This window comes from Malus sylvestris, chromosome 7 (genome assembly GCF_916048215.2).
Source record: "Malus sylvestris chromosome 7, drMalSylv7.2, whole genome shotgun sequence".
NCBI classification, from domain to species: Eukaryota; Viridiplantae; Streptophyta; class Magnoliopsida; order Rosales; family Rosaceae; genus Malus; species Malus sylvestris.
The window spans coordinates 3,438,340-3,454,237 of record NC_062266.1 but is presented as its reverse complement, the minus strand read 5'-3'; the positions used below and the strand labels follow the sequence as shown (position 1 = coordinate 3,454,237).

Here is a 15,898-nt window from a genome sequence, read left to right as displayed (position 1 = left end):
TCACATGGAGTGTTCTAATGAATGTGTACTCCTCTTTCAACTTATTATACGTTTTTCTTCCCTTTTTAATATATAATTAGCTTTGTCACTTAGTACTACGATCTGGTGGTATTATTTTTCACTTGAAAGTGAAAGATCTTAGGTTCGAATTTTGTGGATGACGAATTCGATACCAAATTAGGTTGTCTATTGTATGGCTTTGCGGAACTCTCTCTCCCCTTAGTGTAAAAATATCGATGTACTAAAAATACATACATATATATATATATATATAATTAGCTTTTTAGCCAAAATGATTTTTGAGATTGGCATAACTACTTACTTTAATCCCGAAATTGAAATCGATAGGAGTCGTCATTGAGTTTGTCCACTATCAATCACTTTGGTCATTTCGTGAAAAATTCTATTAAATAAGGAGAAAATTGATAAAAATATCCTCAATTTAATGAAAAATGGGCCAAAATGATTTGACAAAAATTGAGGTATTTTTGTCATTTTTATCCTTATTTAATAGAGAAATTTCATGGAATGACCAAAATAATTGATGGTGAACAAACTCATGGACCACGTCTATCGATTTCAAAATCTCAAAGACTAAAGTGAGGAAATACACAAATTTTAGAGACCATTTTAACTAAAAAACTTATCTCTACTAATTAATAAAACACTCATTGTCAACCAAAATCCTGTGAAATTACCAGTTTAACCCTTTAATTAAAACATAATATGAATAAGAAATATGGGGTAGAAATGTAATTTCACACAACCAAATTTTGGTTTTTTTTTTTTTCAAAGCATCACCTACATGTAATCCTAACATATCTTTAATCAAAAAAAAAAACAAACAAACAAACAAAAAAAAAAAAACTTCCCACTCCCACATTCTATATCACTTTCTTCCTCTCTCCTTCTATTTCAAAAACAAAAATAAAAAATTTTCTCACACTATGTGTGTGCCCATATGCTAGTATAATTTATATTGTCTTTGAGGGATGACATACAAAATCAATGCGAGGCAAGTGATGACATACAAAATCAATGTTCACCCAAATTTTTCGTGGACAATGAATACCACTTGCTCTTAATAATATTATCAATTAGTTGTGTACATTTATATATTAAATCTATTACTGGTTTTTAATTAAAAATATATATCTATATATTAAAGCTATCTCAGCACTAAGCAGCTATGATATTATACTATGCCATACGTATAGAATACAGTGACAGAGTTTAGAATTTTTGTATGTTTTAACTATATTAGTGTACCACAATATTTAATTGACATATTTATAATTTGCATAAATATTTTTAATATACTTATAATATTTGATTTTTTTTTTAAATCATCCTAATTAAAATTGAGGTTACTTGTAGACATGTGCTTAGTCAAGCTAACTAGATTTGGATAACTTTCAAAAGTGTGTGGATGGACTTTGTGAATGACTACATGTTATATAAGTGAGATGAATTTCAAATGACACCTTAAAAAGTATCATTTCCAAAGTCCTTTTGTAATACATTTGTAATGTTTGAGATTTAGCTTTAATTCTTTGAGGAGTTCCTTATCATTATTCTTGCCATGTATTTTTAACAGTTAAATCTAAAGTTATGTAGAATTTTAAAATTTTCTCATCCAAAGATAGTAATAATTAAAAAATAGTAGTAATCTTGCCACTTAGTAGTACAAATTAATATTTTTTCTATTTGTAAGTGAGTAATCTTAAATTCAAAATTTGTAGATGGCGATTGTTCTATAACTTTATTTTTTTGTTTAAAAATAAATAAATTTGTAGATGGCAAATTTAAAATTAAATTATTATGGCATTATAACGTGTACGTATACGTACCATACTGCCTAGCTAAGACAAATAACCCCCTAAATCATCAACGATAACATTTTGAAAGGGTCATTAATATTGAGAATGCTGATATTTCATTGATTGAATAATGATAAGTTACATGAGGGTATTTATACTTACACTTTAGAAAAGTAAAAGAGGTAAAAGTAAAAACTATGTTTATACCATATTTAGGGCCTCATATTTAGACCTCATATAAATGCTCGGGGGACTTAAATATAATTATGTGATAAAGGAAGAGGCAAATATGTAATAAGTGATCCTTACTCTATAAAAGGACCCCTCACCCTCACAATTAAAAAATGCCATTTTTGAGGCCAATTCCTAAGCCCTTTCACCCCCTCTCAAAGCTCTCACTCTCAGAGCTCTCTCTCCCTCAGATAAATACATATTCAGTGTGGACGTAGCCCAAACCTTGAGGTGAACCACGATACATCTTGTGTTATTTACATTACATGCAAATTCATGGTCAGATTTACATTGTTCCAAGACCTCCGGTTTTATGCATCAACATTTGGCGCTGTCTGTGGGAATCGACACGAAAAACTACGTCGGTTCTCTTTCATTTTTTCACCTCCATCGTGAATCTTTAAAATCCAAGAAACCAAACACCTACAGAGGGACTGAAAGCTTTATCTCTCTCTCATTATTTCTCTCTTTCTTTCTGGTCTCTGCATTTTAAGCTTTCTACTTTTCTCCTCCCTCACTCCATACTTCATCTTTCGGTTTTCTGCAAACACAGATTATACAAGCTAAACATAAAAAAAAGTCAAGGCTCGCTCGCTCCCTCGCTGACTCTCTACGGCTCGATGAAGACGGCAACGCCGAGAACGACGTCGTACCCAACGAATCAGCAATCCCAACCCGCTGACAACGACATCATTCGAAGAAGCGAAATTGAATCTTCAGATCAGGAGAACAAAGACGACGACCAGACCCGAGGCACAAGGTCGGAACGCCGTCAAGCTCTACCTCCACATCGACGACAACACTTCCAAGGCCAAGTGGATCATCTCCAAGATGACCGCCTCCTCCCCTTGACAACTGTCTCCTATTACCACCGCCAAATTTCTCAAAAACTCGATTCCAAATCCTCCGAATCGCATATCCAAACCTGCATCAGATCTGAATCTCCCGTGCGCTGCAATGGCAAAACTGAAACAATAGCGACTGAAAGCATAAAAGTCTCCAAGCAAAGCTGAACAGCTTATGTAGAGCTCCAATGGTGGCGGCGATGAACTCCTTCAAAGGAATTTGGTTCGAGTCTAAAGAAAGATATCAAGGTGGCTCAGGGGTCATTGGAGGCGGTGGGGGACATCATCGACGAGTTCGGGAACACAGTGTTCACGAAAGAAAGTAAAATTACTTACATACTAGAAGTCACTCATCAGGGATTTTTTTCTTCTGAAATGATGACGTTCATTTGGCATCATATCATGTATTTTCGAGTACAACGGCAACTGAGAAGGGTCACTACCACCGCCGCCACGGTTCTGGGATGGACGGCTGAGATCATCCCTTCGACGCCTGCTGCCTCAAGCCCTTCATCGACCCCATGTGCTACCAGAAAAGCCATGTCTATTGCAAGGAATGCATTCTCGAGTGCTTGCTTTCTCAGAAGAAGGACATCCACAACGACATGTTTTTTTTTCAGATCTAAAGTGCAGACAGCTGGGAGCTCAAAGAAATGAGTGATGCTGGGAGCTCAAAAGACGATGAGAGAGAAAGAAAGAAGATAAGAGAGAAAATAAAAAGAAGCATATGACAAGCACGGACAAGCAGGCATACCACATGTCCAAGCAGCTGTCATTAGAGAAAATTAAGAAAAGCAATGGCAATTAAAAGCTTAAAGTCAGATGGTCTCCAAGGCCATAGAACGTAGGTATACAGAGAATTAGCGGAAAGAGAAATCAAAAGCAAAAGGGGAGAAGAGAATAAAATCTGAAAGATTGGGTTTTGACTGAGCACATGCATGACAGCAGCGCAGAGACAGATACAGAGACAGAGAAAGAGGTGTGGTGGAAAAGAAAAAGCAAAAAGCAAAAGCAATGAATAAACATCCATCAGAATGATGTGATTTACTTTTCTTATTTTTTGAAGGATGTATTTTTCTTATCTTTCGGAGATCTGTATAAACCCCATCAGAGGGTAATAATAAAATAAAAATAAAAAAAAACGGCAAAGCCCAAAATAAATGAGCTGGAATGTTGTGTGGAGAGCGAAGGCTCATAAGCCCAAAATAACACCAACCAGGTCATCAAAAGTACGCCCAGTACTCCACAATTATTCAGCAACCCGCCGCTATTACTACCAACCAGGTGACCAAAAGTACGCCTAGTACTCTAAAATTATTCGGCAACCCGCCGCTATTACCACCAACCAGGTGATGAAATGTACAACCCGTACTCTAATATCAGTTGGCAACTAGCCATTCATGCCACCAACCAAGTGATGAAATATACAACCCGTACTCTTCTTCATGCCACCAACCAGGTGATCAAAAGTACGCCTAGTACTCCAAATTATACATGAGCATTACTCATGTCATTCATACATAAACATTCATGAGCACCACTCATGACAATCATACATAAACATTCATGACCATCATTCATGTCAACATTCATGAGCATCACTCATGTTAACATTCATGAGCATCACTCATGACAACATCATGAGCATCACTCATGTCAATCAACATAAACATTCATGAGCATTACTCATGCCAATCAGCTTCAAAAGCTTCATTTACAAAGCTCTAGCTTCAAAAGCTTCATTTACAAAAGCTCTAGCTTCAAAAGCTTCATTTACAGAGCTCTAGCTTCAAAGCTTCACTTGCAAAGCTTCACCTACAAAGCTTCAGTGCAGGGTATACAAATACCACATCCGAACAACCGCCATTTCGGCCCATACATGGATTCAATTTGAAGTCTCCAGCCAACAGACTCTATTAACCGAAGACTTGGGGGACTACATTATGTACCATATATTGGGCCTCAACTGGGCCTCATGAAAAATACTTGGGGGACTTAGCCCATTACTTATGTATTGAGGAGCGAGCCATTATTTTATAAAAGGGACTCCCTCATCATCATTAGAGAACAACGCCGCCAGCTGAGCAACCGCCTTACCGCGAGCATCACTCCTAACCCATCATTTATGTATTGAGGAGCGAACCATTATTCTATAAAAGGGACTCCCTCACCACCATTAGAGAGCATCGCCGTCTACTGAGCAACCACCTCGCCACGAGCATCAACTCTAGCCCATCATTTATGTATTGAGGAACGAGCCATTATTCTATAAAAGAGACTCCCTCACCATCATTAGAGAGCATCAACTCTAGCCCATCATTCATGTATTGAGGAGCGAGCCCTTATTCTATAAAAGGGACTCCCTTACCTTCAAACGCCGCAAACCGAGCCAACCAAGGCAACATAAGCCACGAGCCTCGCAGCGTATGCTACTTTTAGTTGAGCATTATTTCAGATTGAGCACTACCTCATATCGAGCATCAGTTCAAGACAGTATTTAGTTACTTCGGCCCACACATGGACTGAATTTCAAGTCTCCAGCCAAAAGACTTTCTTGACTGAAGACTTGAGGGAATACTGTTTATACCATATTTAGGGCCTCGTATAAATACTCGGGAAACTTAAATGTAATTATGTGATAAAGGAATGGGCAAATATGTAATAAGTGAGGAGTCCTTATTCTATAAAAGGACCCCTCACCCTCACAATTATAAAAGGCTATTTCTGAGGCCAATTCCTAAGCCCTCTCACCCCTTCTCAAAGCTCTCACTCTCAAAGCTCTCTCTCCCTCAGATAAATACATATTCAGTGTGGACGTAGCCCAAACCTTGGGGTGAACCATGATACATCTTGTGTTATTTACATTACATGCAAATTCACGGTCGGATTTACGTTGTTCCAAGACCTTCGGTTTTATGCATCAACAAACTATACAATGGTAACTTTCCTAACAAACTGAGTAACAACCTAACTAACATTTGACTTGTGGTTATTATCACTACAATTTACTGTAGTAACTTTCTTCACACCTCCTCAGCTAAACGGAAAAGGTTGAAGTGAAAGCTTGGATCTGAGAAGAAGAAAACGTTGTATGGGAAAAGACTTTGTATAGATATCTGCCAATCGATCCTGATTGCATACAAACTGGACTTTAACAAGTTTAGCTAGAACCAATTCCCAGATATAATGATAATCAATTTCGACGTGTTTTGTTTTAGCATGAAACACTAGATTAGAGGCTAAGGCAATAGCAGAAACATCATCACACCAAATCTAAGGTAGAGAAGGCAACTTAAAGCCTATATCAGTGAAAAGTTGGCAAATCCAAGTTATTTCAGCAGCAGTGTGAGCCAGGGATCTATATTCAGCTTCAGTAGAGCTCTGAACAATGGTATGCTATTTCTTGGCACTCCAACTAACTAGACAAGGACCAAGAAAGATACAGAAACCCCCCACAGATCGTCTATCCTAAGAACAACCAGCCCAATAAGTATTCGAAAAGGCTTTAAGTGTAAGAAGAGCTGTGGTTTTTAGAAACCAGAGACCATGGTTAAGTGTGCAATTGAGATATCTGAGTATGCGTTTTACTGCCTGAAAATGAAGTTCTCGAGGAGAATGCAAAAATTGACATGCCAAATTAACTACATAAGACAAATCTGGTAGTTAAGTATTATAATGCTCTAACAATAGAGCGATATTCCTTTGGATTGGACATCAAAGAACCTGTGAGATCTAATTTTTCAAAACCAAGTGGAGTATAACATGGCTTTGCACCATCCATGCTTGACATTTTGAAAAGATCCAGGATATATTTGGATTGACTGATGAATATCCCTGAAGATGATCTCTTCACTTCCAATCCGAGAAAGTAATGCAAGTCTCCTAGGTCCTTGACTGGAAATTGAGCACTGAGTTGATCAATAACAGCTTGACATGCAGTGGAAGAAGGTCTTGTTGCTATAATATCATCAACATAAACTAGTACTAAAACAAGAACAGGTTTGTGAAGAATGAACAGACTGTGATCAGAGTGAGATGCTTGAAATCCAATAGAAAATAGTGCTGATTGAAGCTTTTCATACCAAGCTCGGGGAACTTGTTTGAGACCATAATGAGACTTTGAAGATGGCAAACATGATGAGGATTGTCTTGATCAACAAATCTTAGAAGCTGGACCATATAAACATTTTCTTCCAGATTGCCATGTAAAAAGGCATTGCTTTCATCTAACTGATGTAAGAACCAATTAGATTGCACTGCAAAAGTAAGCAAGATCCTTATAGTCACAAGTTTGGCAACTAGACTGAAAGTATCACTATAGTCAATACCCTTTTGTTGGTTGTAGCCCTTGGCAACAAGACGGGCCTTGTACATATCCACAGAGCCATTGAGATTTCTTTTGATCTGGAACACCCATTTGCAACCAACCAAATTATGTGTAGATGTAGGAGAAACAAGGTTCCAAGTTCTAGTATTTTGTAAAGCATTGAACTCATCCTGCATTGCAACTCGCCAATGAGGATATTTTGATGCCTGAAGATATGTAGAAGGAACAAACTCACTATCCAAGTGAGAAGGCACGTGGTGTTTGGTTGCTGTGAAGGCATTTGGTTTGAAAATACCTGATTTGGACCTTGTTTGCATAGGATAAATTGAGGTGACAGGTAGAGATTGAGAAATATGAGCTGAAATAGTATGTGAGGTTGAGATTGAAGGTGAATTTGGTAGTGAGGTTGATATAGAAGTTGATATTGAAGGTGAATTTGGTAGTGAATTTGATAACGACTCAGTGGAATTAGGATTAATAATTGGTGTGGAGTTGATAGGATGAAAGGGTGAAGGACAAAGATTTAGGAATACTAGAGTGAATGAGGAAGTTGGTGAATGTGTGGTATTGGAAATAGTGGATGGTTGGGGCTTGGTGATATCATGGAAAGGAAAAGTGTGTTCATCAAAATGAACATGTCGAAAGACATAAACCCTGTGTGCAAAATGATCTAAACACCTGTAACCTTTGTGTACATACAATTTACTCTTAGGTTCCAATTTCGAGGTAGAATTTGGTTTGAGCTAGGGAAAGCATCTGTAGCAAAACAACCTTAAAGTTGTATAATCAAGAGCTTTGTGAAAAATTTGTTCCCATGGAGATGCTCTATGAGATTGAGGGCAATCTATTAATTAGGTAGACTGCAGTGAGGAAAGCCTCCACCCAAAACTGATGAGGAACCTTGGAGGCAATCAAAAAAGTCCTGGCAGTTCCCACAATATGCATGTGTTTTCTCTCAGCACAACCATTTTGCTAAGGTGTGTATGGACAGCTTAGATGCTGTTGAATACCATGAGAGGAAAAATGATTTTTGAAATGAGAACTAATAAACTCACCCCTTGAATCAAATCGTAATGTACCAATATTGTGACCATAAAGATTCTTAACAAGAGCTTGAAATTGGACAAAAATATGAATGACATCTGATTTATGTTTCAGTCAATACAACCATGTATATTTTGTGAAGTCATCGACAAAGATGACATAAAATCTATAGCCATTGACAGAACATATAGGAGCTGGACCCTAAACATCTGCATGAACAAGTTCTAAGATTCTAGAGGTAGTACATATAGAATTCTGAAATGGCAATTTAGCACACTTGCCTAAAACACAATTCGAGCAAAACAATTGCTGAACAGAATTAGAAATAGGCAAACTAGACTTTGACATAAGAGATCGAAAAGTCTTGAACATTGGATGCCCCAAACTTTGATGCCATATAACAGATGGGGTCTTTATTACAATATTAGCAAAATATTATGATGCAGTTGAAGAAGATGCAAAGAATGGATAAAGACCACAACGAACATGTGCTCTAAAAAGCATCATCCTCGTAGTAAGATCCTTGACATTGAAGTCAAACGGATTTAGAGTCAAAGAACACCAATTATCACGCAAGAACATATTTGCAGAAAGAAGATCATGCTTGAGATGAGGAACATGTAACACATTCTTTAATATAAAAGTTGCAGATGGTGTTTTAAGAAAAGTAAATCCAGTATGAAGAATTGGCAAACCTTGACCGTTGCCAATGTAAACTTTCTATGGCCCTATCTAAGGCTAAGGGTTTTGAAGGTTTTGAATTTTGTTAGTAATGAGCTTGCGCCAGAGTCTAAGAGCCATGGTGGAAGAGAAGAAGCATTAGAGGAAGCATACATGGCAAGTTTTGCAGGTGGAATACGCCCCTAGAAATTAGGATTCATGCGATTGACACAATCAATAGCAAGATGGCCAGGATCTTCACAGATTTGACAAGGAATGGCCTTAGAATTGTTGTTGTAAGAATTATTGGAGCGAAAACCACGATTACCACGAGTGTTGTATCGATGTCGATTGTTATAGCCTCTCTGATAGTTATTCCTTTGATAATTGCCTCGATTTGCATTGTTGAAGAATTGTGATTCTAAGCATTATAGGTCTGAGGTTGTGAATGTGTAGGGAGTAGTAGAGAAGCATTGGAAGGTGTTGGCACAAAAGTGAAGGCCTGAAATGGTTCAGCAGAAGATGAATGTTGCTGTTTCTTGCGAGCAAGAGTTATATCTTTGCTAAGCAAGAAGCCATGTAGATCATCAATAGTAGTATCAGCAAGGTGAAATTGCACATAATCAACAAAAGAATCATATTCATCTGGTAAACCATTGAGAATGATGATGAGAAGATCGTGATCATCAACTGGTGCACCGAGGGCAGCAAGAGCATCAGTAATCTCTTTGATGCACTGCAAGTATTCAGAAATTGAGGAAATGCCTTTGCTCATGGACTGCAAATTCGATTGCAGTTGATGAATGTGAGAGCGAGAAACTCCACCAAAATGTCGTTCAAGATTTTGCCATAATTCACGTGCAGATTGAAAGTCGACGGTGAATGGAATAAGATCTTCAGAAAGTGTGAAGTTTAGCCAGATTATGATGTTCTGATCCTTCTCTTACCAAGAATCAAAAGCTAGATTTGGAATCGAGGTCAGATTTCCAGAATCATTAGCAAGAAATTGAGGTTATGGCGGTTCAGATCCATCAACATGTTGGTGAGTTTGTAACGGCGAAAGATCAAATCGAACAGAGAACGCCAAACAAGGTAGATGTGACGTTTAAGCTTCGTTTGAACCATACTGCCAATGTTTTGGATGAAGATGGAGTTAATTGACGCCTGAAAAGAGGAATTAGGGTTTGTGTTCATCGGAGAAGACGTGTTATTGTGCAGCTGAGAAGAGGGATTCGCAAACACTGGAGAAGAAGCAGGGTTTGCAGTCGTCGGAGAGGAAGAATTCGACGAATTTGCTGCCATGGATGAACAAGATTGAAGCGGAAGATGTATTGTTTGGTTGGTGAGAAAGCTAGAAAGTATTTTTCAGGAAAACAGGATTGAAGGTCTGTGGACTTGGGCGATGGATACCATATTAAGAATGCTGATATTTCATTGATTGAATAATGATAAGTTACATGAGGGTATTTATACTTACACTTTAGAAAAGTAAAAGAGGTAAAAGTAAAAACTATACCATGGTAACTTTCCTAGCAAACTAAGTAACAACCTAACTAACATTTGACTTGTGGTTATTATCACTACAATTTACTGTAGTAACTTTCTCTTCAATTAACAATAAATACTTTGACAACGTTTATAATAGTCGGTTGTGTATGGATGTAGAGTTGACTTGTTAATAGTTTATTTTCCCGTATAAAATTCATCAACTTGAATCACAGTTACGTGGGTATATCTTTATGTAATGGAGGGATTTTTTTTTAATATGTCAACAATATGATTTGATACACCAAATATCATAATTTAAGAAGTTTGATTCTTGAAAAAAAATAAAATCAACCACTTATATTATAACACTTTATATGTCGGGCACAGAGAAGATATTTTCGTTGCTATGCATGCAAATTATGCAATCATGCAATGAAATGTGCGCTGGATTCTCCTGTCTTGGGGTGCACAGCTAGCAAACTACGCCTCCTAAAATAATTCTTATAAGCATAAAAGGCCAATAGCATCAAACCAAATAACTTTGTAAATTCTAATTGCCCACCACACATACACACGTGTATTTACATATACGCGTTCAGAATCACGATCGATAGTAAGTCAACGAGAAAACTATAACGATCGACAGTAAGTCAACGAGAAAACTATGTAAACCACCAAATTTCCAGAGAAATTTCAACTACTTTTCTCTCTTGATGAGGAGGTCCAATAATATTTCAGCTCTCTAAACACTATCAATTATGAATATTGCTTCTACTGCACATGGAAAACCCAGTACGGGTGGCTGGAATGCTGCTATTTTCATCATCTGTAAGCAATCAAATTTTCTTTTCATCTTATTTTTGTAGTTTTGTTTTACCAGCACCTTATTTTTCATTTAATTCCACAATTATTTGATTTTTTTTTTTTTTTTTTTTTTTTTTTTGCAACGAATATTTACATTCAGTTCATTAAGTTTTCTGAAAATTTATTGGAGTTTCATTTTTCATGAGTATACTGTATATTTGTTGCTTAATTAATTTTTTTTTTTGCAGTGGTTGAGGTGGCCCAGCAGTTCGCATTCTATGGGTTGGCAAGTAACCTCATCATGTACCTCACAGATGTTTTGGACCAGCCCTTAGCCACGGCGGCTAAGAATGTCAACACCTGGCTTGGTGTTTCATCAGTCTTCCCTGTCGTCGGAGCCTTCCTTGCAGATTCTTATTTTGGTCGGTTCAAAACCATCGTCTTCTCTGTCACCATCTATTTCCTGGTAAATCATCTAAGAGTTTTTCCCCTGAATATATGTTCCCAATGTTCAGATTTATAGTTTGATAATATAAACATATAGAACGTAGCCAGTTTAATTGACAAGAAAACATTAATCATGTTTGATTGTATAGATGTCCTTGTGTAGTTGTGTTCATAGCTTATATATCATATTGTAGGGCATGGTTCTTTTGACTCTGTCCGTCTCAGTAATTCCTTCACAAAGTCGCCGAGCAATGTTCTTTGTGGCGCTATACATTTTATCGGTGGCTCAAGGTGGGCAGAAGCCATGCGTGCAAACGTTTGCGGCAGACCAGTTCGATGAGAACACGCCGGAAGAGATAAAGGTCAAGAGCTCCTTCTTCAACTGGTGGTACTTGGGGTTGGTGTTTGGTGCCACTTCCGCCACACTAGGAGTTGTATATCTCCAGGTAATAATTACTCTTTTTTTTTTTTTTTTTTTTAGTATACTGCTAAACCACACAATAGATAGCTTAATTTAGTATCGAATTCGTTATTCACGAAATTCAAATCTAAAATATCTTATTTCTAAGCGAACAGGAATAGCACCAAATACCGTAATAATTACCTTTCAGATTCTCACAACCTCCCAAAAGTATTTAGATTATACTAGTACACAAAAAATAAGATTTTTTTATTAGTATTTTAGATTCTCACAACCTCCCAAAAGTATTTGGATTATAATAGTACACAAAAAAAAGTTTTTTTATTAGTATTTCACGTAATATTATATATATTTTACATTAAAATTTAATATTAAATAATTTATATATCTTAATATATAATGACAATTTTAACCTCAAGGTTTTAAAAAAATAAAAAAATTACTAATCCTAATTATTATATATATGAAATAAGTCAAATTTGTTATAGTATTGTGCTCCCATCGGTATGTTCAAATGCTTACCTATATATTTAATTAGATAAAATTAGTATATATGAGTTTTTCTAGTTAGACCCACTACTCATCTAAGTACACCCCCTACAAAAAATTTAAAGTGTTTGATTTCCAAATTTACCCTTAAAATGTAAATAAAAAAAGAAAAAGGAACCTAGCAAACCCCCTTCCCCCTACAGGCACCCTCCGAGATCCCGACCACGACGCCGGTGATCCTCACCAGCCTGACAATCGCCCTCTCCCTCCCTCTCTGTTTTGGATTTTGGACCCATAAAATTTTCAACCATTAAAAGATCAAGAACAAATTGAATCAAAATAAGAATCTGAATTCAAAGAACTTGCAAATCAAGTTTTAAATTGAAGGAAGTCCTTGCTCTTGGGTTTTGAAAGAACTTGCAAGAGTGATAGAGAAAGAAGGATGGCTTTGAGGTTGGTAGGGGACGCCGTTGATGATGTGAGGGATGCCGATGGTTGTTATCTGGGAGGGGGAGAAATGTCATGTGATGAGGATGTGGGTGTATTTCCTCAAGGATAAAACTGCATTTCACAAAATAAATAAAAAATTGTGGGGTGAATTCAGATAATTGCGTGGCTTAGGTAGAAAAACTCCTAGTATATTTGTCCTATCGTTTGCCAAAAGATGAAACATTACTAATCTTACCATTTTCCTGTTGATAAATTAATTAGTTCTGTACACTAATTAATTGAAATTACTACACTTGTAGGATAATGTTGGGTGGGGATTAGGGTTTGGAATATTGGCAGGGGTTTTGGTTTTGTCACTAGTATCGTTCTTGGTGGGAACTAAGAGGTACAGGAAGCAAAGGCCTCCAGGGAGCCCTTTTACTACGGTGGCACAAGTACTCGTTGCAGCAGCTCGGAAATGGCATGTCATTGAGACACTCAATTGCGAGGGAGTTTACTATGGAGATGAGAAGGGTGAAGCCATGCTACAACGTCAGTCGCAGCCTCTAGTTTTGGCTCGTACTAATCAACTCAGGTACAAACTTAATATCGCATAAAGTACTACTCCTTAATGTTTATAATGTGTTCTCATAATTCAAAACTGTTCATTTTTTTTTTGTTTTTTTTTTTTTCAAAATAAAATCCATATGAAAGATCAGCACAAATGAAGATCTTTTATTGGGTATGTAAATAAGAAATACAAAGAATCTTGCCGTTGGATTAAGAGTGGATCATAATTGATCACATCTTTGTCATTCATTTGAGCAAAACGGATGCATATATAATGACCTAATGAATGGCTAAACAATTTTAGGTTAGATAGAAAGATATAGATATATAGTCATAGATGGTTAACAGAAAGCGTAGACGTCCGAACCTCTAGTGTCCTAAAGTCAAACTTTAAAAGCATTGGTCAGCTGCTTCCCTTTGTCGTGTGTGTACGTCTAGCTCGATACTGATCGACTGCACTTTCTATATTGTCCACTTGCATTCATAGATTATATTCTTTTTCAGGAAAACTAATGAAAAGGGCTTGAAAACTTTGAGTTTTAATGATAAGAACAAAATAAAGGGTAAAGTGAATAGTACCAGGATTGACTTTTTAGTGTAAAAATATGATTTTTCGTTAAAGTGAACAGTACCGGGTGCTTTTCGTTTCCCTTGGTTGCTTTTCCCCATTTGTTGTATAGTAAAAGTAGACAGCTAGTACCTTGGCTTTACTTTTTCTGATACGAGATTCATACTCTAATCAAGTACACATAACAAGCATAAGTAGCGTAATGAAAACAAAAAATAATGCAGATGCTTGGACAAGGCAATGATCATAGACGAACAAGATGCATCAACGAAAACTAGAAACCCATGGAGGCTATGCTCTCTCAATCAAGTGGAAGAAGTGAAGCTTGTCCTTCGACTCATCCCCATATGGTTGAGTTGCCTAATGTTTGGTGTAATCCAAGCCCAACTTCACACCTTTTTCACCAAACAAAGTAGCACAACCATCCGATCGATCGGTCCACATTTCCAGGTTCCTGCGGCATCACTTCAAGGCCTCGTTGGCATTGCAATCCTAATCGCCGTTCCAATCTACGACCGGGTTTTTGTCCCAGTAGCCCGAAAACATACGGGACACCCTTCGGGTATTACTGTGCTACAAAGAATCGGCATTGGGCTCGTTCTATCCATACTCCTTATGGTTGTGTCGGCTCTAGTAGAGGCCAAAAGGCTCAACATTGCAAAAGACTACAATCTCATTGATAAACCTAAAGCAATAATACCCATGAGGGTATGGTGGTTACTCCCACAATACTTGATTCTTGGCCTCGCAGATGCATTCACCACGGTTGGACTTCAAGAATTGTTCTACGATCAAATGCCGGAGCAAATGAGAAGCATGGGAGCGGCAGCGTCTATGAGTGTTGTAGGAGTTGGTAGCTTCACTAGCAATTGGATTATATCTGCTGTGGAGTTAATTACCTCAAGAAATGGAAACAAATGGCTTGGTGACAATATCAATACGGCTCACCTCGATTACTTCTATTGGGTGCTGGCAGTTTTGAGCACACTAAATTTTTGTGTTTATGGGGTAAGTGCAAGTGCTTTTGTGTACAAAAAGGTCGAAAGAGAAGACAAGGTGAAGACGGAGTTGACCCTTGTAAAGAACCATGATGGAGAGATATGAGACATGATTCAAGTGCGCAGGAAGATTGAACAAGATTCAAACATGGATAAAGTGCTCTACCATTAAAGCTGGAACCAAGCCTCTGTACATTAATACTTAATGCGAAGAACTAAACGCGTTCTACAATTTAAATATTGCGAAATACAGAGTTCTTAGATTTAAAATTGGGTAAAGTACAAAAAATTATCTCAACTATTTGTGTCATGACACTTTCATACCTCATTTTTTAAAATTGACAATGTTACACCTCATTTTACGCATTTAGGCCAATGTTATACCTTCCGTTAGCTTGACCGTTAATTTATCAGTTAAATGCTTACGGGACTTGATTTAAGACCCACTTTCTATTAAAAAATTATTAAAAAATTAAAAAAAAAATTTAATATTTTTTAAATATTAAAATAATAAAGAAAAGTAAATAAAAAAAAACAAACAAAAAAGCAAAGCTTCGTCCCTCCCCACCCTCCCTCCCTCCTCTCCTCTTCTCCCCCATCTACCAGCTGCAACCCAAAAAAAGAGAAGGAAAAAAAAAAAAACCTACCTTCGTCCCTCCCCCCCCCGGCCGGCGTCATTCTCTCTTCTTCCCCATCCCCCCCCCCCCACCCCTTCTGCAACCCAGAAAACAGAAGAAGAGAAGGAAAAAAAAAAAAA

At 37.2% G+C, this 15,898-nt stretch overlaps 2 protein-coding genes across 2 annotated transcripts in view; both read left to right on the top strand.

Annotated features, from left to right (window-relative positions):
• The window catches only part of LOC126627661 (protein NRT1/ PTR FAMILY 5.4-like), a 65,103-nt gene that overhangs the window by 19,627 nt on the left and 29,578 nt on the right, over positions 1-15,898 (top strand). The gene's annotated exons all lie outside the window — the stretch shown is intronic.
• On the top strand, positions 11,010-15,439 carry LOC126627658 (protein NRT1/ PTR FAMILY 5.4-like). Its single transcript, XM_050297169.1, has 5 exons — positions 11,010-11,243; positions 11,468-11,685; positions 11,861-12,112; positions 13,326-13,600; positions 14,368-15,439. The coding sequence occupies exons 1-5, from the start codon at positions 11,174-11,176 to the stop codon at positions 15,245-15,247; spliced, it is 1,695 nt and encodes a 564-aa protein (XP_050153126.1). The 5' UTR covers positions 11,010-11,173; the 3' UTR covers positions 15,248-15,439.